Below are 27678 nucleotides of genomic sequence, written 5' to 3' on the forward strand. Positions count from 1 at the left end.
TACATTAAAAAGAATCACTCCACTATACAATATATCAAAGACAAATATAGTACTTTTGACTACACTACATTTCTAGAAAGGAAAAAGTACATTGTGAATAGGCTACAATGCTACATTAACCACTTAACCCCTCAAGACATTCATATTTTAGTCTGTTCAAAATAGCATTCCTGTAGCCTATATTCATTTAACAGGACCAAGCTTAAGTGCAAATGTAGCCTACATTTTAAACAATCACTTAAGGATATATTAATAGGCCTCCCTGATTACACTGACAGTTTGAATTTGTAAATTACTTTTGGTATAGTTTTGACATGGTCTCCTTATTTACTTCAATTAATTAGAATATTGGATAACTTTTTTTAGTACCAGTACTCCAGTTCATTAACTCAGTATAAAAGACTCAACGTAGTAGAGTAATATGTCCACCACTGCAATATAGACAAGATATTACAAAAGTATGGCCATTAAGATGTGTAAAAGAAAATACAGGTCAGGGTGAGAGACTAATATATATGGATGGATATTTTCAGATAGATCAGTCCGTGGCCTAATACAGATAATTCTGGGGGTCCTTAACAGGGAAAAAGGTTGAGCACCATTGACATAGAAACTTGACTGGTTTCATGCTGCAGTAACCGCACATGTCCAAGAGATGGCAATAATGTTCTATTTAAAGAGAAGGTATGGAGAATGGGGATTGATGTCACTATTTTTTAGTTTTTAGTTGATGTAAGCCTATAAGGTCATATTTCATGTTTCGTTTCATGTCCACATCAGCTACAAGGTCTCAACACATGAGCTTGTAGATTGACAAACAGAATGAGTAGAATTAGTGATTTAAAAACGTAAAAGAGAAAAGAACTGATGAATGTCTGGCTGTCGTGTGCTTCCACGAGGAGGGATTAAATATCCATTAGAAGTGCAAAGAACACTAGCAGTATACAGGAGACGTGTACAGTTCTGATATAAAGGCTAATACTATTGCTTGGTCTGTGAGATTGTCAGGATCAACAAGTAAACTGATTTTGTTGACAACAAGTACTTTGAAGTAAACTTTAAAGTGAGAATGATTGGATTACATTTCAGCTGCACAATGCCGACAACTTTGAAGGAGCAGACACATTTTACAAAACTTCCTTCATGGATCCTGCATCACACGCATCCAAACTGCATCACTCTTTCATTTTGAGTAGGCTCTCACTCCAAACAAATGAACCTAGCATCTGTCTGAATAACATGCCATCTAACCTACGGTACATTTATACTAACGTTCCCAACCCTATAGTGCCTTTGTGTGCCAACTCACCTGGACATTTGTATTCCCCTCGCTGACAACGACATTCTTGGCGATGTGCTGCATTATTGGTTTCAGGTGAGCCTCATCATATGTCGTGTAATGCTGGTCTGTAGGAGTCTGCAACACATGAAAAACAATCATTAGGATCATCATGTGCGGTGCAATCTGTCTGTTAACATAGTAGTCTGTAAGCCATTGAAAACTTACTCAAATCAAAAGACAAAATGTCAAGCTATCTATCTGTAATAATAAGCCAACATATGATTCTATTCAACTCACCCATGGCAGGCCACCCAGCAGCAGCTGAGAGAGGCAGAGGGAAGCAGCAGCGACCTCAGAGGGCCTGTAGTGAACCATGGCGTAATCAAGGAACGTCAACTATGAGATACTTGGCCAGTATGTGTCTCTCCACAGAAGCCTAGTAAAACAATTACAAAACACTATTAAAAAGACTGCTTGCATAATACAACTCAAAAATCAGCCAATCAGAGTTGCTTTATAAAGGTGTAAATCCTCATGGAAATAAAACATTTTGTGATCAGATTTGAACCACATTCCTAGGTGGCTTGAAATGTCTTAACCCATTCTGGGCGGGAACCCCTTTTGGTGTTTCAACTCAAGCATTATGTTATGCTTTAGCTGTTGAAAAGCAAAGCTTTTGCACACCTACAAACGACAGGTGCGTAGGAGAGGGTACGGTGTCCCAAAATTGAAAAAGGAAAAAACAACCGCACACTGTCTTCAAATGCAGTGACATTTATTAGGGAAATAGCAACGTTTCGGGCCTATGCGGCCTTCATCAGGCTATCTTTATGAACACAAATGAGAAAGCATCCTTTTTGTAGGCTGTCTGTCCCTGTGAAAGAGAAAAGAGAACAGTAAACTGTTCCCTTTTCTCTTTCACAGGGACAGTTTTTCATGAAGTTTCAACCTGCAATATGTTTGCTTGATCATGATGTTTGTATACTATATTTAACAATATTACCATTTGTATACTGTCATGATTAATTTGGATTATAATGATTTTTTCTTATTACTTTTCATGGGTGTATTGAGCTCTTTATATGACTTTTTTGTTCTCATTTAACCACATTTCAGTCAGTGACCTTAAGTTGAGTGATGTCATGTCATTTCGTTTGTTCTGATAGGCTTACCTTTAGGCCAGACAGCCTACAAAAAGGATGCTTTCTCATTTGTGTTCATAAAGATAGCCTGATGAAGGCCGCATAGGCCGAAACGTTGCTATTTCCCTAATAAATGTCACTGCATTTGAAGACAGTGTGCGTTGTTTTTTCCTTTTTTCATGCTTTAGCTGTTGAAAAATAGCAGATCTACAAGCTCATAGCAGGGCACTATGAGCTTGTAGATCTGCTATTTTTGAGAAATCGTGAAAATGCGGCGCTAATCTTTGAATATATATTCTTTCAGAGTGAACGTTTTCAACACAAACCAGCTAATCTCCGGCCACCGTTAACCCGGTCGATGCCAAATTTTGCACACACACTCCCTGGATGCCAACCCGAAATGTTCGAGAACGGCCTGTTATAGCGCTACCAGGAGGCTGACTTTTGAAAAACAATTTTTTTTATATTACTCCTCCAGATTCTGTCCACTGCACACTGTATGTCGTTTGGTGTGAGGAAACCCAAAGTGAACATGCTGGGGAGAACATGCAAAATCTACTTCGTACCAACCGTGCACAGAAAATGAAGCGTATGTAGTAATGACAGGAAACATTCTTCTCTCAACATTACCAGTGGGCGAGCTGGGGGAAGGGCAAAAATGCTCGTCTGACGACGGCCTTGGGAAAATGTCATTCCATCATCTTACCTCCTCTGATGGAACGAAATGTTCCCAATGCCTCCAGACCGAACTGATACCTCGGCTTCTCCCCAGCTTCATGTCCACCTTCATGTCCACAGACTTCACATCAGCGTTTCACTCAGTTCCTTCCATCATTCGTCTTCCCTTTTTCTGGAGTTCAGCCTCTACCTGTAAAATGACACACACACACACACACACACAACGAGATGATTATAAGATCACGCAGTGACATTACAAAGAGCCCAGGAAAACACAATCAAATATGCTACTGAAAACAATACAGTTAAGTGGACATTGTCACATGATTTTACACCTTACACACTTCGTACCTACCGTGCACAGAAAATGAAGCGTATGTAGTAATGACAGGAAACATTCTTCTCTCAACATTACCAGTGGGCGAGCTGGGGGAAGGGCAAAAATGCTCGTCTGACGACGGCCTTGGGAAAATGTCATTCCATCATCTTACCTCCTCTGATGGAACGAAATGTGCCCAATGCCTCCAATCATTGTCACATGATTATACACCTTACCCATCGTACCTACCGTGCAGATAGTTCAGATATTATATTATATTCCTATAGTATTTCTTCAACAGTGAACAGTGTGTCTCCATGTCATCTAACTGTGACCACAGAAAATCACACTTGATGTGAGGTAACAAGACAACTCACCCTTTTTTCTTTTTTTTAAATGTTCTGTTTATTCATTTTTTTTGTTTTTTACAAATATAGAAGTAAATTGAGAAATAAAAACCCGGGCGTGCTACGCTGTGAAGGCGACAGCGGGAGGCGGTAGCTAGCGGGGAAATGTTAGCTGGGATCTTGTGTTTATACCTTGCTTACTGTATATCGTTCTGGATTAAGAGCGCCCATGAAATTGTAAATCGAAAGGTGCTGTGCACACAATGCTTATTCCTATAAAACATCCATTACAAACATTTGTGTGCAATGCACGTAAACACTGCTGTGACCTGTGCCCTTGGAATTGATCGAACGATGCGCGTACGCGCGCACACACACACACACACACACGCACACGCACACACACACACACACACACACACACACACACACACACACACACACACACACACACACACACACACACACACACACACACACGCAGGCAGTCAGTGGAGGTTACAGAGGTATAGTCTAGTGATCCTGGCTCCTTTTGGCATCAAGTTGACGTGTCCTTGAGCATGACACTGAACGTGCTGCCAGCAAACAGGCTGATGCATGGCGTGTGTGTGTGTGTGCGTGTGCGTGTGCGTGTGCATGTGCATGTGCATGTGCATGTGCATGTGCATGTGCATGTGCATGTGCATGTGCATGTGCATGTGCATGTGCATGTGCATATAAGGCAAAAATGTCTAGTATGGTTCCCCAAGCATTTAGAAACTGCCAGATGCTAACTTGCATATGTTGGGCAATTTGCATCACCCTTATCTCTCCCTAAGCTCCTCCACTATGAAAGGAGAGTGTTGGAGAATTTGTAACTCTGAGAGTATGCAAATGATGGTCACATTAGCACACGCTCACAGTTAAATTAGCAGCACTCGAAGGTATATACGTCGTGGTATTGCAAGAGGTGATCTAAGGGGCCATCCAGACGAGGACGCATTTTGAGTTACCTGGGCAAGTATTTAGCCGATCTGCCCTTTTTGCCACACGGAGACGGCGTTTTGGGGGACTTAAATGGCTAATTTTGAAACCACCTTCCAGAGTGGGAAAGTTTGGAGACACGACTTTCTCGTCTCCGTGTATATAGCAAATGCCGTCTAATTTGCTGATACGTTCCCAGGTGACTGCTTTAGTATAGCTGTTTGCTGGGTCGAGTTACGCAAGTGGCACATGAATAATGCAAACTCAGCAAGTCATCCAGGGCTAGTCAAACACTCAAGCACTGCAAGCTCATTTATGTTGAATTGAATGTACACTGTGCGTGTACTAATCAAAATTAGATATTTTTTTGTTTCTATTACATTATAATATATTGCATTGGTTGTCATGGGGACCCCCAATGTCCTTGTGGTGGATTATGTATTATGTGTTCATGTTTACAGTTAGCTTTCAGCATGATCACAGGTTTAAAAAGACGTGGGTGGCAATAAAAAAACACGTAAAGGGACATTTCATGGCTGGAAGGAACTGCAGTCACTCCATATTAATAGTATTTGTAGTAGCGTTGTAGTTGCACGGCCCCTCCTTGTGGAGAAGGGGAGGCTGCGTAGAGATGTGACATGTAGTCCAGGAAGGAAGTGAGACCAGAGTTTCATGACAAATTTTGTCATGAACTAAATCAACATAAAAACCCCAGGAAAGTGTTACTTGTGCCCTAAACATATTAAAATAAGATCTGGTTGCAAAAGTTAAAGTTTAGTTAAAGTGGCCCTTTAACTAAAGTATCTTATTACTTAAAGTAATATTATATTCATATTTTAAGTAACTATTAATATAACTAATTACTTAACATTTTGAGCAATAATTATTTATAATATGTTATACTATTTTCCAAAAGTAACCAAAAGTGCCTTAATTGGTGGTATACTGTGGGCTTGAGTGTTTATTAATGACAGACTGGGTTGGGATGGAGTTGCTTTGCAGGCTGCTGGTTCGGTCTAGATCCAGACTCTAGGGTGGCTAAGGAAACGATGCGCACTTGTCTGTACGTGTGAGGAATGGCGGGCCTTAAACCATCCAGAACAAACTGGGTATAGTGTGAGTCTTTTGGGTACAAAAGATGCAATTATTGGGGGAAAGATTTTTTTTAGTAAAGTAAATGCAAATTCAAGCTGAAAATCGAATGACCTAAAACACAAATCTGGTTTCAAGGGGGTAGTACCCACTGCCCCGCAGGTAAAGTATTGATTGTTAGGAACCAAATGGACCATTATCCGTTAACTTTGATGATCCGTTAACTTTAACTCCAGGAGTTAAGGAGAATTACGGGCTTTTTACTTGTAACAGAGTAGTTCTATATATTGCAGTATTGACACTTTTTCCACCATTTCAATAAGTCAGTTATACCTTTCAACCCATCGGAGGTGTCTGTGTATCCTCCTCGCGGAGCTCTGTTTGGAGTGGTGTTGCTAGGCAACCTTTGCAGCTAGCCAAACAGCCAGTCTGTCGGGTGGTTGAAGTGACGTTCACCTGTGGATTCATTCATTCCTCCCCAGATGTCAGACTGTGAGTACAGGCCGAGCTGTCAAAAGGACAATACTTGAGTGTACGCGGCTGTAGAATCCATAACAGTAAGTCACAATGAGAAGCTTTGTGGATATTGTTGTTTATGGAAGGGTTGTTCATGCTTTGGCATAGGACGGCTCAGTCTGAACATACAGTAGTAATAATTGTCTGTGTGTGTGTGTGTGTGTGTGTGTGCGTGTGTGTGTGTGTGTGTGTGTGTGTGTGTGTGTGTGTGTGTGTGTGTGTGTGTGTGTGTGTAACAGCAGGATGGCCTTAGCCAGTGGTCACTGGATGGAAAAGGAGATTAAAGGTGAAGCACCATGTCCTAGGTGGGTCACAAATCCTGGTATATATATTATTTGTACCTCTCTGTGTGCGTGCGTGCGTACGTGCGTGCGTGCGTGCGCAACCTCATTAGAATAGTTTTGCATGATTTTGAAGGTCAACTAATAACATTACATGCTCAATTAAAGGTGACAATTTACCATTTTCCTCTGTCCTATAGACATGGCCATGGTTTAGCGGTTGCCGGAAACATCGCTTTCTTGTTTGGAGGAGTGTGTACCATCGATACAGGGGTTTACTCTCTTTTTCATTCAGGCCCTGCAATTCATAGCTTGAGCGGGCAAATGTCCACACACTGACAGTATAGGCTACAGTGTAGAGAGTCTGCAGACATACAAGTCCTCGTCTTGTGCACCAATGAGTACGCCTTTAACCCATTTAGACCTGAGGACGCATCTGTGTCGCCTTATAGCTTTTAATCACTTTAACCATTATTTTAAACTTTAGCTGATGAAAAATAGCCGATCTACAAGCTCGTAGGGTGGCACAGAGTGGAAATCTTTGATTATATATTCTTTCCCAACGAACGTTTTTAACTGAAATATTTGCTTCTGGGGGGGGTTCCTGGAACAACATATTTTCAGGTGGGGGTCCGTGGCCAATTACATATACTTTTTGGGGTCCTTGACATGAAATGGGTTGAGAACCACTGACATAGAAACAGGTTTTTCAGATGTTATGATTTAGAAGACATTTGTTGAATCGGCTTGAGGTCTTAACTGTTTTTATTTGTTTAGGAAGAACTGCCATTTTACCTGAATGACTTCTACATGCTCACTGGTACGTGGTGCACCCTCAGTGCAAAGAAAGGAATACAATACAATAAGAACATACACTGTAAAACCATCAGTGTTCATTTAACTCTCATATGAGTAGTTAACCCCCCCCAAAAAAATGACTTATTTTTGTACACCCCTGAAAGCCTTGAATTTGTGGAGTATTTGTCGCATTCCTAAGCCAATCAATCAATCAATCAATCAATCAAACAAACAAACGACTGGCTCAGGAATGCAACCTCACCTGTAATGCGTGTAATGGAACCAAATGGACCCGTCTTAAATCAACACTGAGGATTTGACAGTGTGGGTTCTCTCTAATACAAGAAAACTAAGAGCAGACCAGACATGAGAACTAACTCACCTCGTATACTGATGTTTTCAGACCAGACATGAGAACTAACTCACCTCGTATACTGATGTTTTCAGACCAGACATGAGAACTAACTCACCTCGTATACTGATGTTTTCAGACCAGACATGAGAACTAACTCACCTCGTATACTGATGTTTTCAGACCAGACATGAGAACTAACTCACCTCGTATACTGATGTTTTCAGACCAGACATGAGAACTAACTCACCTCGTATACTGATGTTTTCAGACCAGACATGAGAACTAACTCACCTTGTATACTGATGTTTTCAGTGTCACCTGACGAGGTGACGTGGGAGGTGATGCCTCAAACTGGACTTGTACCCTCAGCGAGAGAAGGACACACTCTCTGGTAAACTATACCTGCAGTGCACAAGCAAACAAAGTGCTCTATTATTAGTACCGTAAAAAACACTTGCGACTTCATCCACTCACACACACACACACACACAGTAACAGCTACAAAATGCACATACAGTATTTAAATGTAGTGCTTTGTGAGTGTGTAGATTTATACAATGAGTATCAATTAAGTAATGTCCAATTGTGTATTTATGTTGTTCTTGCTTATTGTAAATCGCTCTGGATTATATATGCCTATAAATTGTAAATTGTCAAGGCCAGTTTTTTGCCACTCAGTCAGTATAGGCGTTCCCGCATAACCTCTCCGGGTACGATGTTGACGCCACGCACATAGCCTCTATAAACGATAATAACGCCTTATCGCCCCATCCCTATTCAATCTCAATGCACGCAGGCTCTGCTCAAGAGCACCTTGAGGCCCGGTAGTCGTTGAGATATCGATGCTTTTTCCATGTGACATGTTTGCTCAGATGTGTCTGAGGGTGGGACACACTGGTCACATGCCTCTTTTGTTCTGCCCACAGTGTGGTGAAAGGCAAGATTTATCTGTTTGGAGGAGTGTCCAAACCTCATGCCATAGAATGTCTCCCAGGAGTTTATTGCTTCGACATAGGTGAGGAAAGGAATATTGTAGGATATTGTTTGCCAATTCCATAAATTAGAAAACAAAATGTTTAAGAAGTAGTGAAAATAGCTGATCTACCGGCTCACAACACGGCTCGAAGGCAGCTTGTAGATCTGATATTTTCACTAGTTTGGGCCTCGGGCAAATGTCTAATTTCTCTTTTGGCTGTTAAGCAAAAACGTTTGGGGAACCACTGTTGTAGAACTTACAGTATGTTACTGTATCTGCTCTGCTTTTATGTAGGCCTATCTATCTGCCTACACTACAGTATGGGCAACCACACATACCGTCATTGCCTATGATGAGATATTTGTAGTAGATTAAAAGTAGCACAATTTGAAATTTGCAGAAAAATTATGTAGTCTGTGTGTATTTGACTAGGGTTTGACTGGATTGTTGGATTACTACAATGACCATAATGCTTTGGTGCACTCACCCCACCAGTCATCCCGGTCGGGGAGGGCTTCCAGGAAGGAAGTGAGACCAGTGTCTGTGACATCACAGACACTTTGAAATACTAAAATATCTAAAAACAAATATTAGCCACATAAAAAACCCCATCAGGAAAGTGTTTCTTGTCTTTTTGAGTGCATGGTGCAGCCACTCCAAGGTACAGCAATGTCCCTGGTCCGTCCATCCCTATGTCCCTATGTTTAGGGTACCAATAGGGGCAAAAGTGGCGCTGTTGTGCTAGGAAGTAGAAACAGAGAGAGAGAGATAGTGTTGCACTGTTGCCTGATAATTACAATGTGGAGCGTGCTGGCCGTGCATGAGAGAGAGAGAGAGAGAGGCTACATACCGGTATAAGTAACAACTGTGAGTACTTGTTCTTCCACTATACCGTCTCCTTCTCTCCCAGTCTCTCTGACGTGGGAACTCCTAGCGACAGGGGGCGTGGCCCTCAGGACAGTGTCACACAGCTCCGTTGCCGTGGGAGACAACATCTACGTCTATGGAGGGATCCTCGGTGGTGTGCCGAGCGACGACCTCAAGGTCTTTAACACAGGTCAGACCTGTCTGTCTGTCTGTCTGTCTGTCTGTCTGTCTGTCTGTCTGTCTGTCTGTCTGTCTGTCTGTCTGTCTAATCTTACTGTTTTGGTGTCACCTGTCTCAATAAACATTGCCTCTCCACTGTTCAGTGTCACTTAACTGGACTCCGGTGAAGACTACAGGATCCCTGCCCTCTGCACGGTAACACTATACGTCTCAATGACAATCCCGCGACTGAGAACAACTATACACTAAATGCAACAGATCAGCCTTCATTAGTACCATCAGTAACACCTGTGAAGGCTAAAAAGGTTGAGGGCCCTATCTTGCGCTATCTTGTGCCATTATTTACAAAAACCTTTTGAAATAGTTCAACTAGCCAATCTACATCGACACGTTGTCAGCTTGTAGATCAGCTATTTTAACTATTTTAAAAGGTTTTTCAAAATTGTAAAAAAATAGCAAATAAGTTTAGGGATCAGGGGTACGGGTAAGGGGTAAGAGATAAGAGATAACCCAGAGTCTATATAATACAATCCCAGTGTTATTGAACTCAGAAGAGGTCCTATAGGCAAATATTCCAAAAATGTTTGTTTATTTAATTTTGAATGTACATTTCCGGATGCATTTACTTTCATCAATTTGCTCTGAAAGTGACCCCAACAATATCATTGTTGGTGTGTGTGTGTGTGTGTGCATGTGCGTGTGTGTCTGTGTGTGTATGCGTACATGTGTGTGTGTGTGTGTGTGTGTGTGTGTGTGTGTGTGTGTGTGCGCGTGCGTGTGTGTGCGTATGCGTGTGTGTGTGTGTGTATGCGTACATGTGTGTGTGTGTGTGTGTGTGTGTGTGTGTGTGTGTGTGTGGGGATGGATGTGTGTGTGGGTGTGTGTGTGTGTGTGTGTGTGTGTGTGTGTGTGTGTGTGTGTAGGTACAATCAGAGCTTTGCCCTGGTTGCTGAGCAGGTGATAATGTATGGAGGTTGTGGAGTTGATGGAGAATACTTTAAAGATGTCCATGTTCTGAACACAGGTAAGATAAGCCAAACATGATTATAAGTGTTCACATTACTGCCATCACTGCACTCACTTGTGAACAGTGGCGTACATTTAAGTACATATAAGTACAATTTTGAGGCATTTTTACTTTACTTGAGTATTTCCAATTGTCAATACTTTTACTTATTGTACTTTTACTCAACTAAAATATTATTTGAAAACCTATTTACTAGTTATTTTGTAGATCTGATTATTATTAGGCCTACACAACATTCAGTAACCACTTCAGGCCTATATACATTTTGGTCTTTTGAAAATAGTCTTGAATGGAATGCGTTGCATTGTGAGCTTGTAGATCGTCAGAGATAGCAGATCGACAAGCATACAAACGTGTGAGCTTGTCGGTCGGCTATTTTCAGCAGAAGCTTTCCACACAATAACTTAGTTAGGCCTACAGCCTTACTTTTTACACAATAACAGAAAACAGAAAATGCAGGAGGGCGACTATACACTCTATGGGTTTAAGTGGTAAGATTAGCAGTGAGACTGTGTTTTTTCTTTGACCTTCATTATAATTATGTCCTCAGAGAGCCTGGTGTGGCAGAAATGGGAGGTGAAGGGAGAGTGTCCCCAGGCCTGTGTAGGACAAACCCTGTCAGCACATCATGATAAGGTAGTATTTACCATAGGACACCATGATAACTACTACCATACTGTGTAGGACGCACCATGATAATAGTATACTACCATGATACTGTGTATAGGACATACATGGGTAACTGGCGGCCCGGGGGCCGCATCCACCTTCACTAAATGCGGAATCGGAATACTGATATCATATGAGGGCAATAATACAAGTAAAAATAATTCACCTGAATGGTGCTAATAGTTGCTACTATACTACTTTGGGATGTGCAGCAGTACAAATGCATGTACACACCACACAAGACAACTCTGCACTTTGGGTATGTCATATGACTATATAGTAGGCCTACATCTTTTATAACAAACTAACGCTCTGAGAAAGGTTGAGGATGGTCCATGCCTGCCTCTGCCTTTGATATCCCCTCTGGTCATTCATTGTCATTATGTTTTATCCCTCCATGCTTCTGGTCAGATTGAATTAAATACATGCAAGTCTGTCTGATTTATATCACAATTTACATTGCAATTAAATTACCCGCACATAAACCATGGTGTCCACATTTCGATAAAAAAAAGAAAAAGAAAAAGGAGCAAAGTCTGTCAAACTTTTTGTGTTTTTTTGTTATTGTAGGATGTGTACTTGTTTGGTGGAAACATCACTGGTGATGATGAAAGTGTTACGTCAAACAATGAGATCCATAAGCTTAGTATTGGTAAGTTGTATAAGGCTCATTTATACTTTGTCTTACAAGACTATCATCAACTGATGCTCAATTTTCGACTAAACTGAAAAAAGTGGTGATTTGTACACACTTTCTGTCTGTCAACACACACACACACACACACACACACGCACGCCATACAAATATGTGCACGCACGCATGCATGCACACACACACACACACACACACACACACACACACACACACACACACACACACACACACACACACACACACACACACACACACACACACACACACACACACACACACACACACACACACACACACACACACATTCTCCCTCTCTCTCTTCAGCTAAGATGAAATGGAAGGTACCTCTCTACGTGGGAATCCCTCCAGCTCGCAGATATGGACACTCTGCTTTCATTCTGCACAGCCATGTAATTAGAACTGTCACTGTGTGTGTGTGTGCGTGCATCACGCTGCACCACATGTTCAGCATGCAACCAAGTGTGAAATAATGACTTATATTGGATCTTATACGAGTCCCTAACATTTTAGTGTCGTTTTTATTTGTTGGAGAAATTGACATGACCAAAATGTAAATGTATTCATAAAAAGGTTATATAGTGCCACTTTAAAATAAATGCAGAGAGCTAATTTCAAGAAAGTATGTTATGTACTTGTTGTTATTAACAATACAGATTCACCCTGTTTATTGGTAGATACTTTCATGTTGCACAATGCACCCTTTAACTCAAACACAGATTATGTTTGTTCTGCATTTGATTGACAGCTGTATATTTTTGGAGGCAAGAATGAAGAACAGGAGTTTAATGACATCAAGGTGATGAAACTAATCAACCCCTCCGAGAGGCAGCCAGGTACTACATGTCTGTCTGTCTGTCTGTCTGTCTGTCTGTCTGTCTGTCTGTCTGTCTGTCTGTCACAGTGTCTGTCTGTCTGTCTGTCTGTCTGTCTGTCACAGACCTTTCCATACACCGAAAAATGTAATAAATGGTTTTCATTATTGTATTCTCTCCAGTAATGAAGGAGATTCTGTCCGAGTTTGGTCTCCAAGGGCTCAGCCATGGGTGAGTGCAATCAACTACACAGGCAACTTGGCAAGGCAGATCTGTGTTTGTGTGTGTGTGTGTGTGTGCATGCGTGCTTACACATTACATACATGCCTCTGAGATGTAGCGGAGTATAGAAGTAAAACATATCTCAAGAGTTTACTTTTTTCTATCGATTACTCACCCCATGGAGGCTTTAATTCATGGTGTGTGTATATATATATATATATATATATATATATATATATATATATATATATATATATATATATATATATATATATATTTGTCATTGTGTCAGGTTTGCTCCTACAAAGGTCCCCAACGTCAAATATGGACTGAGTGACGCGGCCACATCGCCGGTGGCGACCAGGAAGACAGTCACTTCCTCAGAAGTATGTCTTCTCTCACAAACACACTGCACTCACCCTTTCTTATTTTTCTCGTGCACAGAGATCGCTATACGATAATTTACTGCTAATTATACGGTGCTAATGGACCTGTAGGTTAACACACAGAAACAACACTTTCACATTGATCGCATTCTCAAAATATTGTTAGTATAAAATAAATATAAATACTAGATAATAAATATTATGTAATAATAATGAGTATTCTCTCTATAGGTGAATGTCCACAGAGACTTCAGTGTGGTGAGAGATCAGGCCATGAAAATGATCCACGCAGCCTTCGCTCTATTGGACCAGGAATTTCAGAAACTGGATCGGTACTATATAATCAATTACATTTTTAACTCTTCATGTCATGTTCAGTTAAATGTCTGTCTGTCAGTCAATGACAGTGCATTTATATAGCGCCTTTACCCAAAAAGTGCTTTACATAGATTGTGCATTACATTCACACATCTATGGCGGAGGAAACCACCTGCACATCCGGGAGCAATTAGCGGTTCAGAGTCTTGCTCAAGGACACTTCAACACTGGGGGAGCCCGGGATCGAACTGGGAACCTTAAGTTCCCATTCGGTTGCTCTACCGGCCACTCTACCCTTGAGCCACCCTTCAAGACCTGACAAAATGGTCAGGTGCAGGATTGAAAAGGGCAAGAGTAAGTATTGTGTAATAAAAGCTCAAGAAAAGATAGCATTTAAAAAAAATATTCAGTTACAAATTAAACTTATAAATAAATTGACAAAAACTAAGTCTATCATTTCAGTTTTAGTTTTGTAAACACATACAGTTTTTAGTCATATCTGACTCACTGATTGACTGCTGAATAAATAACTAATGAATTGTTCAATCGATTGAAGTTCTTATTTCTTCTAGAGCTAAATCGGAGCTTGCCCAGGCTGCTGCTGCTTTAAAGAGTGAAAAGATAGTCCACCAATCACGGAGACAACATCAGGAACAGGTACACTGTCAGTGCACGGCACAGCACGCACGCACACAGGGGTGGCCTTAGGGTCTGGATCTGGAGTCCCGTTTCAAGACCAAATATGAGGCCCCCCACCCCTCTCCTCATCCTGTCGTCCCTTCACAATAAAGCGTCTCCCCTTTACCTCCCAATGCCGCACATTTTACCCAGGTTATTAACAGGAAATAGGTGTAACTTAACAGCGTGGGAGAGAGTAACATAGACATATAAAGGTCTCTGGGGCGTCTGTATCTCAATGGAAAGCAACAGGGAGGCAATGTGTGATTGCATTGGCAAGCTTTCCCCAGATTCCTTGCGAAGCATAGCGGAAGCGAAACGCAAGAACGGAAGGGGCCAATCAGAGGCCTTCAAGATTCAGGCAGGTCGCTCCAACGAACTGCAGCGGCCAATGAGGCATCTATATTTTTTAAATATCTATGGAGAGGAAGGCAGAGAGTGAGCGAGAGAGACAGGGTGAGAGAGAGAGGGCCGTTTCAATTGAAACTTATGAAACATAACAAAGGCCTCCTATAGCACACGCACACATGCATAACTGGTACAGTTACACTGGCACTGATATTGATGTATGTGGTTAATGTTAACAACTCTAAGTTTGAATGACATATAGTTCAATATTGAAAATGAGTGGTATTCCCCTTTACTTGATGACAAGCCAAATGTGAGTACTGTAGCTAACTAACTATACCCCAAGCACCGTCCTGCTGGCAGTAGCGATGGGCGATGGTCCATGTTGGAGGCCTACTTGTATGCCACTAATTTTGCTCTCTTGGCATTCCGATAGGCACACAATAGTAAATCATCACCCCACCTATACTATGAACACAGCGCAGTAAATAAAATGCTATTTAAAATGCTACTGTCCAGATGGCATATAAGATGCAATATACTGTACCTGTATTTGTATGTTTATTGATATACCAGTGGAATATGATTGTGTGAAATATTGTGCATGCCTGTATGTACGTATATGTGTGCTATAGGAGGTGCAGGAGATGCTAGAGAGACATCGAGTGCAGAATGAAGCCTGGCTCAAAGCCCGTGCCGAGGAGAACGACCGAGAGAGGAGAGAACTCTGCAAACTGAGGGTCAGTTCGCGCATGCACGCACACACACAGACACACACACACACACACACACACACACACACACACACACACACACACACCGTATGCATTGAAACACCCGTCTCATGCTGTACACCGTATGCATTGAAACACCCGTCTCATGCTGTACACCGTATGCATTGAAACACCCGTCTCATGCTGTACACCGTATGCATTGAAAATTTGAAACACCCGTCTCATGCTGTACACCGTATGCATTGAAACACCCGTCTCATGCTGTACACCGTATGCATTGAAACACCCGTCTCATGCTGTACACCGTATGCATTGAAACACCCGTTTCCTCCTCTCTCCCCATGCAGGAGGAGGTGGTGCAGGAGCAGGAGCGCTTGAAGGAGGAACACAACAACATCCAGAAACGCAGCGAGCATCTGCTCTCCATTATGCAGCAGTTCAAAGGCATGTGAGGCAGGCAGGCGAGCAGTACATATATGACACTGAAATACCTCCCCAATATATCTACCGAATATATGAGCCACGTGAGACACCACTGAGTGGCCGGCGAGTTGCCGTGTCGAGTGTTGCGAAGTTCGGTAGAGCCGATTCAGCTCCGTCCGAGTTGTACACCAATAGCCAGGGCCAGAATAGTATTTTTTACTATTCTGGCCCTATCGGTGTAAAACCGGTGTAAAATCTGTGTAAAACCCAAATTCACCCGCCCGAACCAGCCACAGTGAAATGCCACTTACAGTACGTGTTTGTGAAAGCCACGCCTACATCAGTAGTAGTATATATTAGTATACAGTATAGGCCTATAGTACAGTATATGTACAGATTTGTGGGTTTTCTAGCTGTGTATATGCATGGAATTGCAATTGGCGTGCAGACAGACAGACAGCTACAGTAAAGATAGACATGTATTGTAGCTTCGGATTGTAGACACGGACAGATTATGCAGAGTGATAGATCTCCATCTGACAAATTGACTGACACGGCTGACAGGCTGAAAGGTTGCCTGGCTCCAGATCATGTGGCTTTCTAATAAATGTTGACTGAATAAACCACGATTGTGTTATTTGTAAAGGTATGTGTACTTTATATAAAATCTTTATATTATTGCTGGTAGCTTTTTTTCTAACATGGGCTTGGCATGACAACAAAAGAAATTATATTATCAATCAATATTATTGTTTTCATGCGTTATTTCATCCACTAGAATGAATTCTCCCCAGTGTTTTGTGTTTTACAGACTTCATACAATAAGGTTTATCTGGCTGGCAGTCCGGGCAGCATGCAATGCTGACATTTTATGTAGGCCTACACATAGTACAGTATAGTGTTTGTCTTTTGGTTCGATTATTGCCGGAACACCCTGAAGCTATTGTGAGGCCGATTCTAAAACAGTTTTTTGAAAAACCTATGTTTCTATGTCAGTGGTGCTCAACCAAGGACCCCAGAATTATCTGTATTTGGCTGCGGACCCCCATCTCCGGACATAAGAAGCAGAACCAACAAGGCTAGAGTGGTGTTTAACATGCTCAGGGAGATCTGGAGCTCAAAGAACATCTCCATCAACACCAAAATGCGCATCTTCAACTCCAGTGTGAAACAGGCGCTGCAGCAGAGCCGAGACCTGGAGGACACCAACACTCACAACACACAGGCTGCAAACATTTACAAAAACCTGCCTGAGGAGAATCCTCCACATCTCGTGGAGGGACAATTAAGTAAGTAATGGAAAAGAACAAGCCAGGATCCCAGTGATTTACAAATCCGAAAGAGAAAGTGGAGTTGGATTGGCCACACCCTCAGAAAACATGCGACAACCATCACCCGACAAGCCCTGAAATGGAACCCCCAAGGAAAAGGACAAAATGTACAGGCTGAAGTGGTTAATATACGTTTTCTAAAGCTAAATAGTAACTAGTAACAAAAGTTACAAATCAAGTACAAGATTTGCCTCTGAGATGTGCAATACTGAAGTAAATGGACCTAGTTACTTTTCACCACTGGGCTTGTCTGTGATCATTTTATGATGATATCTGATCTGACTGGTACCAGTGTCTTTTAATAACAACTCTGACGGTAGTCCCCCCCCCCCCCTCTCCTTTCTCTAGTATTGTCTCTGCATTGGGGAAGAGTGGGTGGGTATAGTGGGTGGACGGGTGGGACATGAGGGGTGTCTAATATTTATGCATTACAATACATACACAAATGTATGTTGACATGAACAAGGACCCATGGGAGGGGGAAAATGTAAAAAAAAAAAACAATAAAAAGATTTAAAAAAAAAAACCTCTGGTTTGATACAGATGAGTAAGTGTGGTCTACAGAAAAATAAAAACTATAACACTTAGCTGTGTGATAATAAGCTGACACATAACACATGACAAAACTCACAAAATAACACAAACTATTATAAATCAACTTAAACAGTTTTGTATAATCCTTTCCAGCGTTTCACTCTCAATGAGGGAGCGCGCTGTGTTGACCTTTGGTCCCATGCAAACCATCGAGACCAATAAACAGTCACGTGACTGAATAAAGTACTAATACATACTGTACTGTACCGCACGACCGATGATTTAATTACTCGGTCAATAAAGATAACCATTTTTATAACCCAAAGAATGTTATCAAACATCAGAGCCCAGCCCAACGGACAAACGGCAGCGAGAAGTAGACTCGCTATAGCTCTCAGCTGAGCTACTAATTAACAGAGAAACAATGACAAAAAAAATAAACGATCTAATCTTGCTACTTTCGATATCCACCATACGAGAAATATTACTGGTCTTACGTAGTTGACATGTTTGTAAAACAGAAGAAAGTGTGCTTGCGTACACTATATTTCATGTATAATTATTAATATACTGTGATGGTGCGTATTCGTCCCCAGAACATGCAGGTGTTTCTGCAAACATTATGAAAAAGAAGAATCCTCACAAGTAAGTCTGTTGATCATGCTACTAGAGAATAGACACCACCGCTACTCAGTGGTGGAAAAAAGATTTACTCACATTGTTTACTTCAGTAAAAGTATCAACACTGCCGTGCAGAAGCTGAAGCAAAAGTCTGGTTATCATATTTATTTACTTGAATAACGGTATCACAATATACTATAGGCCTATAGTACTATAGTGTCAAAACTTAAGTAAAATTATGCAGAACGTCCCGTTTCACAAGTTATCATTTTTTGAAAATAGATCTACAAGCTTGTAGTTCGGCTATTTTAAGTAGGGCTGAAGTGGTAAATGTATGTTTTGTAACAATAATCAAAATCTATTACATAACTAGTAACGAACATTTTCAAATAATTGTAGAGGAGTAAGCACAACATTTGCCTCTGAGATATCGTGGAGTAGAAGTAAAAGTATTATGTATACTCCAGCAAAGGAAGATTCTCAAAATTGTACTTGAGCACAGTACTTGGGTAAATGTATTACCGGTATGTACCTAGTTCCTTTCCACCACTGTATGTTTCTATGTTTGTAGCTTCGACTCAAATGAACAGCTGCTCCTCCTGAGTCCTGAGTCTTGGCCATGCACGTTTTATCGGGCACACTCATAGCTCATGATGTCACATGATCAAACTGTCAAACTAAGGAGTTGCAGATCATACAGAAATATATTTTAGTGGACCGTTCATGAAAGACTAGAAAGTTTACAAGCAAAGCCACCACTTTATTAAAACATTATGAGGCACAAGTCAAGGAACAAGGATCCCAAGAAATATATTTGGTGCCATCTGCTGTACGTTGTGAATGAGTCTAGATGCCCACTGTTTCTGACAGGCTACAGTATTTCAGGGTGAAAAAATGAGTATGGGGTCAGACTCTCATTGGCTTAGGCGGCATGGGGGTCAGGCTCCCATTGATGACTAGGTCGCTTACATTTCATGAGCTGTTATTATGTCAGGTTTCACCTGACAAAAAGTATTGTATTCTGTACAATACAGTTGCCTCAACAGCAACAGAAGCTCCATCATGAGTAAAATATAAAGTGGAAGTGGAGACCCCTCCCCACTTCCGTTTTTGTCTTTACAGCCGCGCAAATGTATCCTAATATGAATAGAAACCACCTAAGCCTGCTGCTTAGCAGAAATGGAAAATAAAAAATAAGGTGTAAAGATATTTTAAAATATATTTTCGTGAACGGAGAATAGTTATCTGGCTAAGCGAGACTAGGTGGAAACCTATGTCCAAAACTGTTACTTTTCAGGATTCAAATAAAAGAAACTAGCAAAAGCAGCAAATCTACAAGCTCGAAACGCGGCACGAACGCATTTCTCTGGCGCTGTTTCTCAAAATGCCTCATAAATCCTAAGAGTTTTCTGAAAAACTCATATTGCTATACAGTAGCTATAGAGTAGTAGTGAGGACACTGGAACAAAATATTTTGAGATTAAATACCATTAAATACATATAATCAGAAACATCAATATGAAACAGCTTGAGCACTAACTGATATTGCAACATACGTTTTTCAGAAAACTGTGTAGGATTTAGAAGCTCTAGTATGTGAAGAGTCTGCCTGTGCTATTAACTCATTTTGGATAAAAAAATAAATAAATTCAGTTTTTCTCCTCTGGTGAAAAGCTGGAGGTTGCACACTGGAGGTTACTCTCAGTCAAATCTGGTCACATTTGTAGATTCGGCCTTGGGTTTAATATAGTACCAGTATATTTTGTATATTCCCTGTCAAATGAAACATACAATTTAATGATTGAATCATTTCTCTTGTCAGGAAACACAAGAGTAAGTGTGAGCTCGAGACCATCACCATGTCCCTGTCTTCTCATCCCACGAGAAACATGGTGGGCTGTCGGATACAACACGTCTGGAGGGAGGGAAGAGGACATGTGATCAGGAAGGGAACCGTACTGGACCAGGTAACGCCTGACTTGTCTTGTATTACCCCATTTAGACCCGAGGACGCCTCTGTGTCACCTTAGCTTTTAACCACTTTAACCATTATTTTTAAACCTGTAGCTGTTGAAAACCGATCTGCTATTTTCGAAACACACCCATTTTGAGAAAAATAGCTGGGGCGGTCATATAAAAAATATTTTTGAGTGGCGCTAGTGTAGCATTAATTAAGCGGCAGGGATTGAACCCGCGGGGCTCCCACTCTCCAGACCAATGCTCAACCTACCAGCCAATAGGGCTGAGCACGTACGTCACTAACTCATATTAACAAAAGAAAATAAGATGAAACTGAAATATCAAGATATTCTTCAAAATACTAATAAATTCAAACATAAATCCATCCCCATGCAAAGGGGACATGGTGCAGTCCAATTAGGCAATTACCCAACTGCTTATAAGACAATCCGAAGCAGCTGGTCCTTTCTGTGGCCAGCCATTTAAACTCCAGTATATGCACATTCTGCACAATGAGTCCTTTAAAGGAGCATTCAGTGATTGTGGTGATTTGGTAACCCCCCGGTCCAACTTTAAAATTTCGGGGCTTACTCTATAGTTTTCACTATGGGGTGGAATTGTCAATGGTGCCACCAGTACGACGCATGAACAACAACAACAACTCCACGTGGACCCACGACGACCCACGTATATGAATTAGATATTTTATAAGAAATGGCACGGCGGCCATCCTTGCAGGCAGTGACAGTAACATAATGAGAATCCTGTAGGCTGTGTAACCTGGGGGGCATCAACAACAGCCTGTTGTTGATGATGAATGGTACTATGAAACTTAACAATTCATTAGTAGGCTACTCACCTAATGACGCCGCCACGGAGGATATACCATGTTTAACGTAATTCCAACGTGTTTAGCCTACATTGTTTAAGTCATAGACGCATGCGGTTTTCATGGCTAAAAGCATGTTGTTGTTGTTATTATTCCACTACCACCCAGCACTTCTAGTCTAGTAGTCTAGTAGACTGTCATGGCTGTCATGGCAGCTGGCTGCGACCGAAAAAACTTCCTCTTCCTATCCTGGTGTTTTTTTTAAAAACACTATCCTAGTGTTTTTTTAAAACACTATCCTGGTGTTTTAAAAAACACTATCCTGGTGTTTTAAAAAACACTATCCTGGTGTTTCTTTCTTTCTGGTGTTTTTAAAAACACTATCCTGGTGTTTTAAAAAACACTATCCTGGTGTTTCTTTCTTTCTGGTGTTTTTAAAAACACTATCCTGGTGTTTTAAAAAACACTATCCTGGTGTTTTAAAAAACAATATCCTGGTGTTTTTAAAAACACTATCCTGGTGTTTTTAAAAACCACTAGTGTTTGTGTCACAAACACAGCAGTTTGAGTCGTTGAATATATCCGACACAAACGATAAAAAATGTATAAAATCTCTCGTCTTTCTGTCTCCACTAGGTTACAGTGAACCCGTCTCTCTACCTGATAAAGTACGATGGCTTTGACTGCGTTTTTGGCCTGGAGCTCCACAAAGACCCACGGGTCCAGGGCCTCGAGGTCCTCCCTGACAGGCTGGGTAAGGCTGCCTGTTAAGCGTCACTATAAATCAACCACCAACCCATTACCACAAACCTACAGTCAACTCTCTGCTCACAGGTGTCCATTGACCATTTGCAGACCACGTCCATCTTGCCAGTGGAGCCCCCAGTCAAGACCCAGGCCACAACAGCCCTGCCAATAGGGCTCAGCCCTATTGTCACGGTGGGTTGCACTTTGGTCTGGCGAGTGGGAGCCCCACGTTCAATCCCCGCGCAATGCTACAATCTGGCGTAGTCTGCAGGATTGTAGCCCCCAGCCAAGACCCAGCCCACAACAGCCCTGCCAACATTATATAGTGGGTTGCGCGTTGGTCTGGCGAGTGGGAGCCCCGGGTTCAATTCCCGCTTTCGTGCAATGCCACACCAGCAAGGTGGTAACTATAGGTGCAATTTGCCATTGACAGCCCATTCATCCAAACAGAAAAGTCCTATCTGATTGTATTAACCAACGTTAAACACACCAACATTGCAGCTGTACGAAAAGCATGAATCTTTCCATCTTTCAGATGATTATATTTCTAAATGTCAGAGTTTGGAAGCGCTCGTTATTAGTACATTACATGCTAATTCAAAGGTAGTATACGCACTACGCAGGGCCGTTCAGTGACTTCAACAAGCACTTCCAAATTCCAACACTTGCAAGAAAATCACCTGCAAGGAATTTCTTGACAGGAAGTAGCTCATAATGTCTATGGTGGATTTTTACAAAGCAAACATTTTGGGCATCCTCAGTTCAAATATGATTATTTTGAGGGGGGGGTGGGGTCGCAGCCTTAAAGGTTTAGCAGTTGTTTTCAACCAGTGGTCTGGGGACCACCAGTGGTTTTTGAGGGGGTTCTAGGTGGTCCCCAGCTAAATGATGGAGAGTTTGTAACCAAATGGATGTTTATTAGGTCTTTAACTTTTGAGTGTAGCCTACTGTAAAATGACACAGTTAAATAATTGTTAAACATGGTCTGCATTACTTCAATTTACAAGAAGGATACATATAAGAGAATGGAATTGTGGACAAAATCATATCCAACAATAACAAAAGAAATCTTCAGTTTTGGGTCAATAAGTCTAAATCTCATCACAATAGTGGTCCGTGGCGCAAATGCATGCTGAAAGAATAATGATATGAAAAAGGTTGAAAACCACTGAATCAACTCAGCTCACAGATGACGCCATTACATTACATCCCTCTGCAGTCAGCTCCATTACATTACATCCCTCTGCAGTCAGCTCCATTACATTACATCGCTCTGCAGTCAGCTCCATTACATTACATCCATTACATTACATCCCTCTGCAGTCAGCTCCATTACATTACATCCATTACATTCCTCTGCAGTCAGCTCCATTACATTACATCCATTACATTACATCCCTCTGCAGTCAGCTCCATTACATTACATCCCTCTGCAGTCAGCTCCATTACATTACATCCCTCTGCAGTCAGCTCCATTACATTACATCCATTACATTACATCCCTCTGCAGTCAGCTCCATTACATTACATCCATTACATTACATCCCTCTGCAGTCAGCTCCATTACATTACATCCATTACATTACATCCCTCTGCAGTCAGCTCCATTACATTACATCCCTCTGCAGTCAGCTCCATTACATTACATCCATTACATTACATCCCTCTGCAGTCAGCTCCATTACATTACATCCCTCTGCAGTCAGCTCCATTACATTACATCCATTACATTACATCCCTCTGCAGTCAGCTCCATTACATTACATCCCTCTGCAGTCAGCTCCATTACATTACATCCATTACATTACATCCCTCTGCAGTCAGCTCCATTACATTACATCCCTCTGCAGTCAGCTCCATTACATTACATCCCTCTGCAGTCAGCTCCATTACATTACATCCCTCTGCAGTCAGCTCCATTACATTACATCCATTACATTACATCCCTCTGCAGTCAGCTCCATTACATTACATCCCTCTGCAGTCAGCTCCATTACATTACATCCATTACATTACATCCCTCTGCAGTCAGCTCCATTACATTACATCCCTCTGCAGTCAGCTCCATTACATTACATCCATTACATTACATCCCTCTGCAGTCAGCTCCATTACATTACATCCCTCTGCAGTCAGCTCCATTACATTACATCCATTACATTACATCCCTCTGCAGTCAGCTCCATTACATTACATCCCTCTGCAGTCAGCTCCATTACATTACATCCATTACATTACATCCCTCTGCAGTCAGCTCCATTACATTACATCCATTACATTACATCCCTCTGCAGTCAGCTCCATTACATTACATCCATTACATTACATCCCTCTGCAGTCAGCTCCATTACATTACATCCATTACATTACATCCCTCTGCAGTCAGCTCCCGGCTAGCGGCCGCCGCCGGCGACCTGGCGGACTCACTGATTGGCAAGGCGGTGGAGCACATGTTCGAGACGGGGCGGGAGGGGGACGGGCCGAAGGAGGAGTGGAGGGGCACGGTGCTGGCCAGGGCGCCTGTCGCCGTGACCCCCACATGGTTCTACATCACCTACGAGAAGGACCCCGTGCTGTACATGTACCAGCTGCTGGACGACTACAGGGAGGGAGACCTCCGGATCATGCCCGACTCCGGTGAGTGTTGATTTCGTCGACTAAAACTATGCAGAAAAATGTTTGTCGACTACCTTTTTTCACTAACGAAAACTAAATACAAAGTAAATGGAAACTAAGCTACGATGACTAGGATTCTTAATAGGACTGGTTGTTTAAATGATCCCTAAATATTCAGCACAATTGAATGGATTGGAGATGACCTCTTGGGTGGGGTGGAATTGTCAATGGTGCCACCAGTACGACACATCTTCAGTTGTGTGCCCCGACCTCATTGGGTGTTTCGGCCACTTATCACAAGACACCCTCTCTCTCCTCCATGCAGGTGACGGCAGTGTGCCGGCTGAGCCGGAGCCAGGCGAGGTGGTGGACAGCCTGGTGGGAAAGCAGGTGGAGTACGCCAAAGAGGACGGAGGGAAGCGGACGGGCATGGTCATCCACCAGGTCGAAGCCAAGCCCTCCGTTTACTTCATTATGTTTGACGATGACTTTCTCATCTACGTTTATGACCTGGTCAAGGCGTCCTGAGACTCGAGATCCTGTAAGAGCCGAGGAAGTGCCACCTGCATGCGTCCATAATTTGCTCTTTGGGGCTGTGCAGCCTTGAGGGTTGCACAGAGGCTTGAAAGTCCAATAGCATTAAGGAGACCTCTGGAGAGAGCATATTACTCCAGTTTTAGCCTCATTACACTGGCTCCCGGTTGTTTTTACTAGGATTGATTTAAAAGTTATTTTACTTGTGTCGTATATTAGAAATACAACTAACTACCTAAACCATAGACAACTGGAGTTCTCTAAAACAAACTTGTAGGCCTAGACTGTAGAGTAGAGTAGAAAACCTTGTCAAAGCATCAGGACCAGCTATGGACCAGAGCTAGATGCCAGCCTAATACAAAGGGAAGGAACGTAAAAAAACACTGTGCACTTTATGAGAACTCAGGTTTATCCTCTCTGACAGAGAGGCGAGATAAGCATTGGCACCTATTTTTATATAAAGCCATTGCTGGGATGCTCCCTGACTATATTTGTTCCATGATGGAACTGAACAGTAGCACCTATCAGACCCGCTCTAGTGATTTCTTAAGGCTCAGGGTTCCTCAGGCCCAGACAGAGTTGGGCAAGACAGCTTTTTCTGTCAATGGCCCAACTTTGTGGAATGAACTCCAAAACTCTTTAAAACTGAGCTCCCTGCCATCCTATGGTCAGTTCAAAGACTTTTCACCATGATTGCTCCTGCTTCAATTGATCTATTTTACAGATGGTTGTTCTGTATAAAGTTCCTTTGTAATTTATCTTGATTTATAATGTTGTTTGATGTATTGTTTTTTGACTGTATTTTGTGTATTGTAAACCTCGGCTACATTGAAAATGAGGGCTTGCCCTCAACTGTATTCCTAGTATAAATAAAGGTGATGATGATGAAATGCCTCGACTTATACATCCTAAAGGTCATTACACACTGGCGAATTAGCGACGTGATGCGGATAAGCGATCTGAAAATGCGAAATATTGCATGTTGCAGTTCGCCTGCGAATCTCTGCAAAATACGACACCAGAGAGAACAAATAAAGAGCGAAAACGGTCGCATTTTCGCACATTCGCCACTGATGTGGAAGCTTGCATGGACTTCAATTGTTTTTTTTTAAATGCGAATTATTCGCACGAATATATCGCGTCGCCAATTCGCCAGTGTGTAATGACGTTAAGACTCGTTGTTTGAAAAAAACAACAAAGATGCACACCTCCCCTAAGACAGTGGTTTTCAAAATTGACCCTTATATCTTCAACTCTTGAGAGTGTTAAATGAAACCAAATGGACTCTTATGGGTCCATTTGGTGTACACGATTAGAGAATGTAAAATAAATTTGCCTGTTCTCACCTATGGAACAAAATCTTATCCAACGATAACAAAATAGTTTAGGGTCTAAAACTATAAGCTAATGCTAACTAAAACTAATGATGCACTAAAAAGAATATATCGACCATTTTGTCAACAAATAAAAAACAGACAAAAATGTTAGGAAGAGACTAGTGGAGAAGAGATCCGGTAGAACTAAAAGACAAGTTTGGTTGCGCTCTGAAAAATAGACAATCTACAAGCTCACTTGTAGAGCTTGTAGATCCGCTATTTTCAGCATGCAACAGCATGCAAGTGTAAAGTCAGGCATTACACATTTTAGTTGACTAAATCAACTGTAAGAAGAATTAAGTATCAACACATTGAAACTATCAAGTAAAAGTGTGTCAAGAAAAGTACAATAGGCTACAAGTTGCTTCCCTCCACTGGTCCACAATGGTCTTTTTAGTTTTGTGGATGTTGAGATGGAGCTTGTTACTGTTATTGTGTCGCCACATGGAGAACCCCCGAGCGCTGTATAGTTTTACTGTAGTTTCTTTTTCTTGAGAAGACGGCAACAAAATTAAGGGTTTGAATCAAAAAATGTATATCCCACATTTGGAAACGTGTGATATATCTTATGTTTCATAATTCTTTTTACGACAAGACACAAAAATATAGATTCATTCATTCATTCATTCATTCTTTTCAGTGGTGCTGCTGCTGACAAGAAATGTAGGGGTACTTAAGTTGAGCATCACTAAAAAGGGTTGCTATAACAAGCAACTACTTTCTAAATATTGAAATTTAGGTGTGTATAAAAGTTCTAAAGAAAACGCCCCTGATTGGCATACATGCTGTTTTTCACTGTTGGGTTGCAGAAACCTCTTATCTCCATATTTTAACGTATTTTTTATTTATTTTTAAATGGCGTAAATCAACGCCCTTCTTCATGAAGAAATGGAAGACATACAAATAAGAAAAGAGCAAAAAACAGAAGACGTGCGTCGTGCAAGCTCTCAGCCCGTCGTATGGCGACGCATTGAGGGATTTGCACGTCTTCTGTTTTTTGCTAATGAAATGTTTCTTTTTGGACATAATGAGGTTTCCACAG

The 27678-nt window shown here is 41.6% G+C and overlaps 2 protein-coding genes across 2 annotated transcripts; both read left to right on the top strand.

Moving 5' to 3' along the window:
- Positions 1-6582: 6582 nt before the first annotated feature.
- LOC308309758 (uncharacterized protein) lies at positions 6583-16118 on the top strand (the record flags this gene model as incomplete). The annotated part of the gene is made up of 18 exons (XM_080755674.1): positions 6583-6644; positions 6821-6893; positions 7398-7440; positions 8086-8164; positions 8700-8788; positions 9660-9806; positions 9940-9991; positions 10720-10820; positions 11374-11459; positions 12063-12144; positions 12472-12557; positions 12914-13001; positions 13163-13211; positions 13495-13588; positions 13820-13920; positions 14479-14563; positions 15568-15672; positions 16014-16118. 18 exons carry the CDS (start codon positions 6583-6585, stop codon positions 16116-16118), a joined length of 1527 nt encoding a protein of 508 aa, XP_080611800.1.
- A 1067-nt stretch (positions 16119-17185) lies between these two features.
- Positions 17186-25321, top strand: spina (spindlin a; the record flags this gene model as incomplete). Its single annotated transcript, XM_080755675.1, has 6 exons — positions 17186-17378; positions 18551-18599; positions 20398-20542; positions 22000-22117; positions 24493-24747; positions 25052-25321. 6 exons carry the CDS (start codon positions 17186-17188, stop codon positions 25252-25254), a joined length of 963 nt encoding a protein of 320 aa, XP_080611801.1. The 3' UTR covers positions 25255-25321.
- Positions 25322-27678: the final 2357 nt, after the last annotated feature.

The sequence above is a fragment of the Protomyctophum bolini genome, assembly GCF_963924005.1.
Source record: "Protomyctophum bolini genome assembly, chromosome: 22".
Taxonomy (NCBI): Eukaryota; Metazoa; Chordata; class Actinopteri; order Myctophiformes; family Myctophidae; genus Protomyctophum; species Protomyctophum bolini.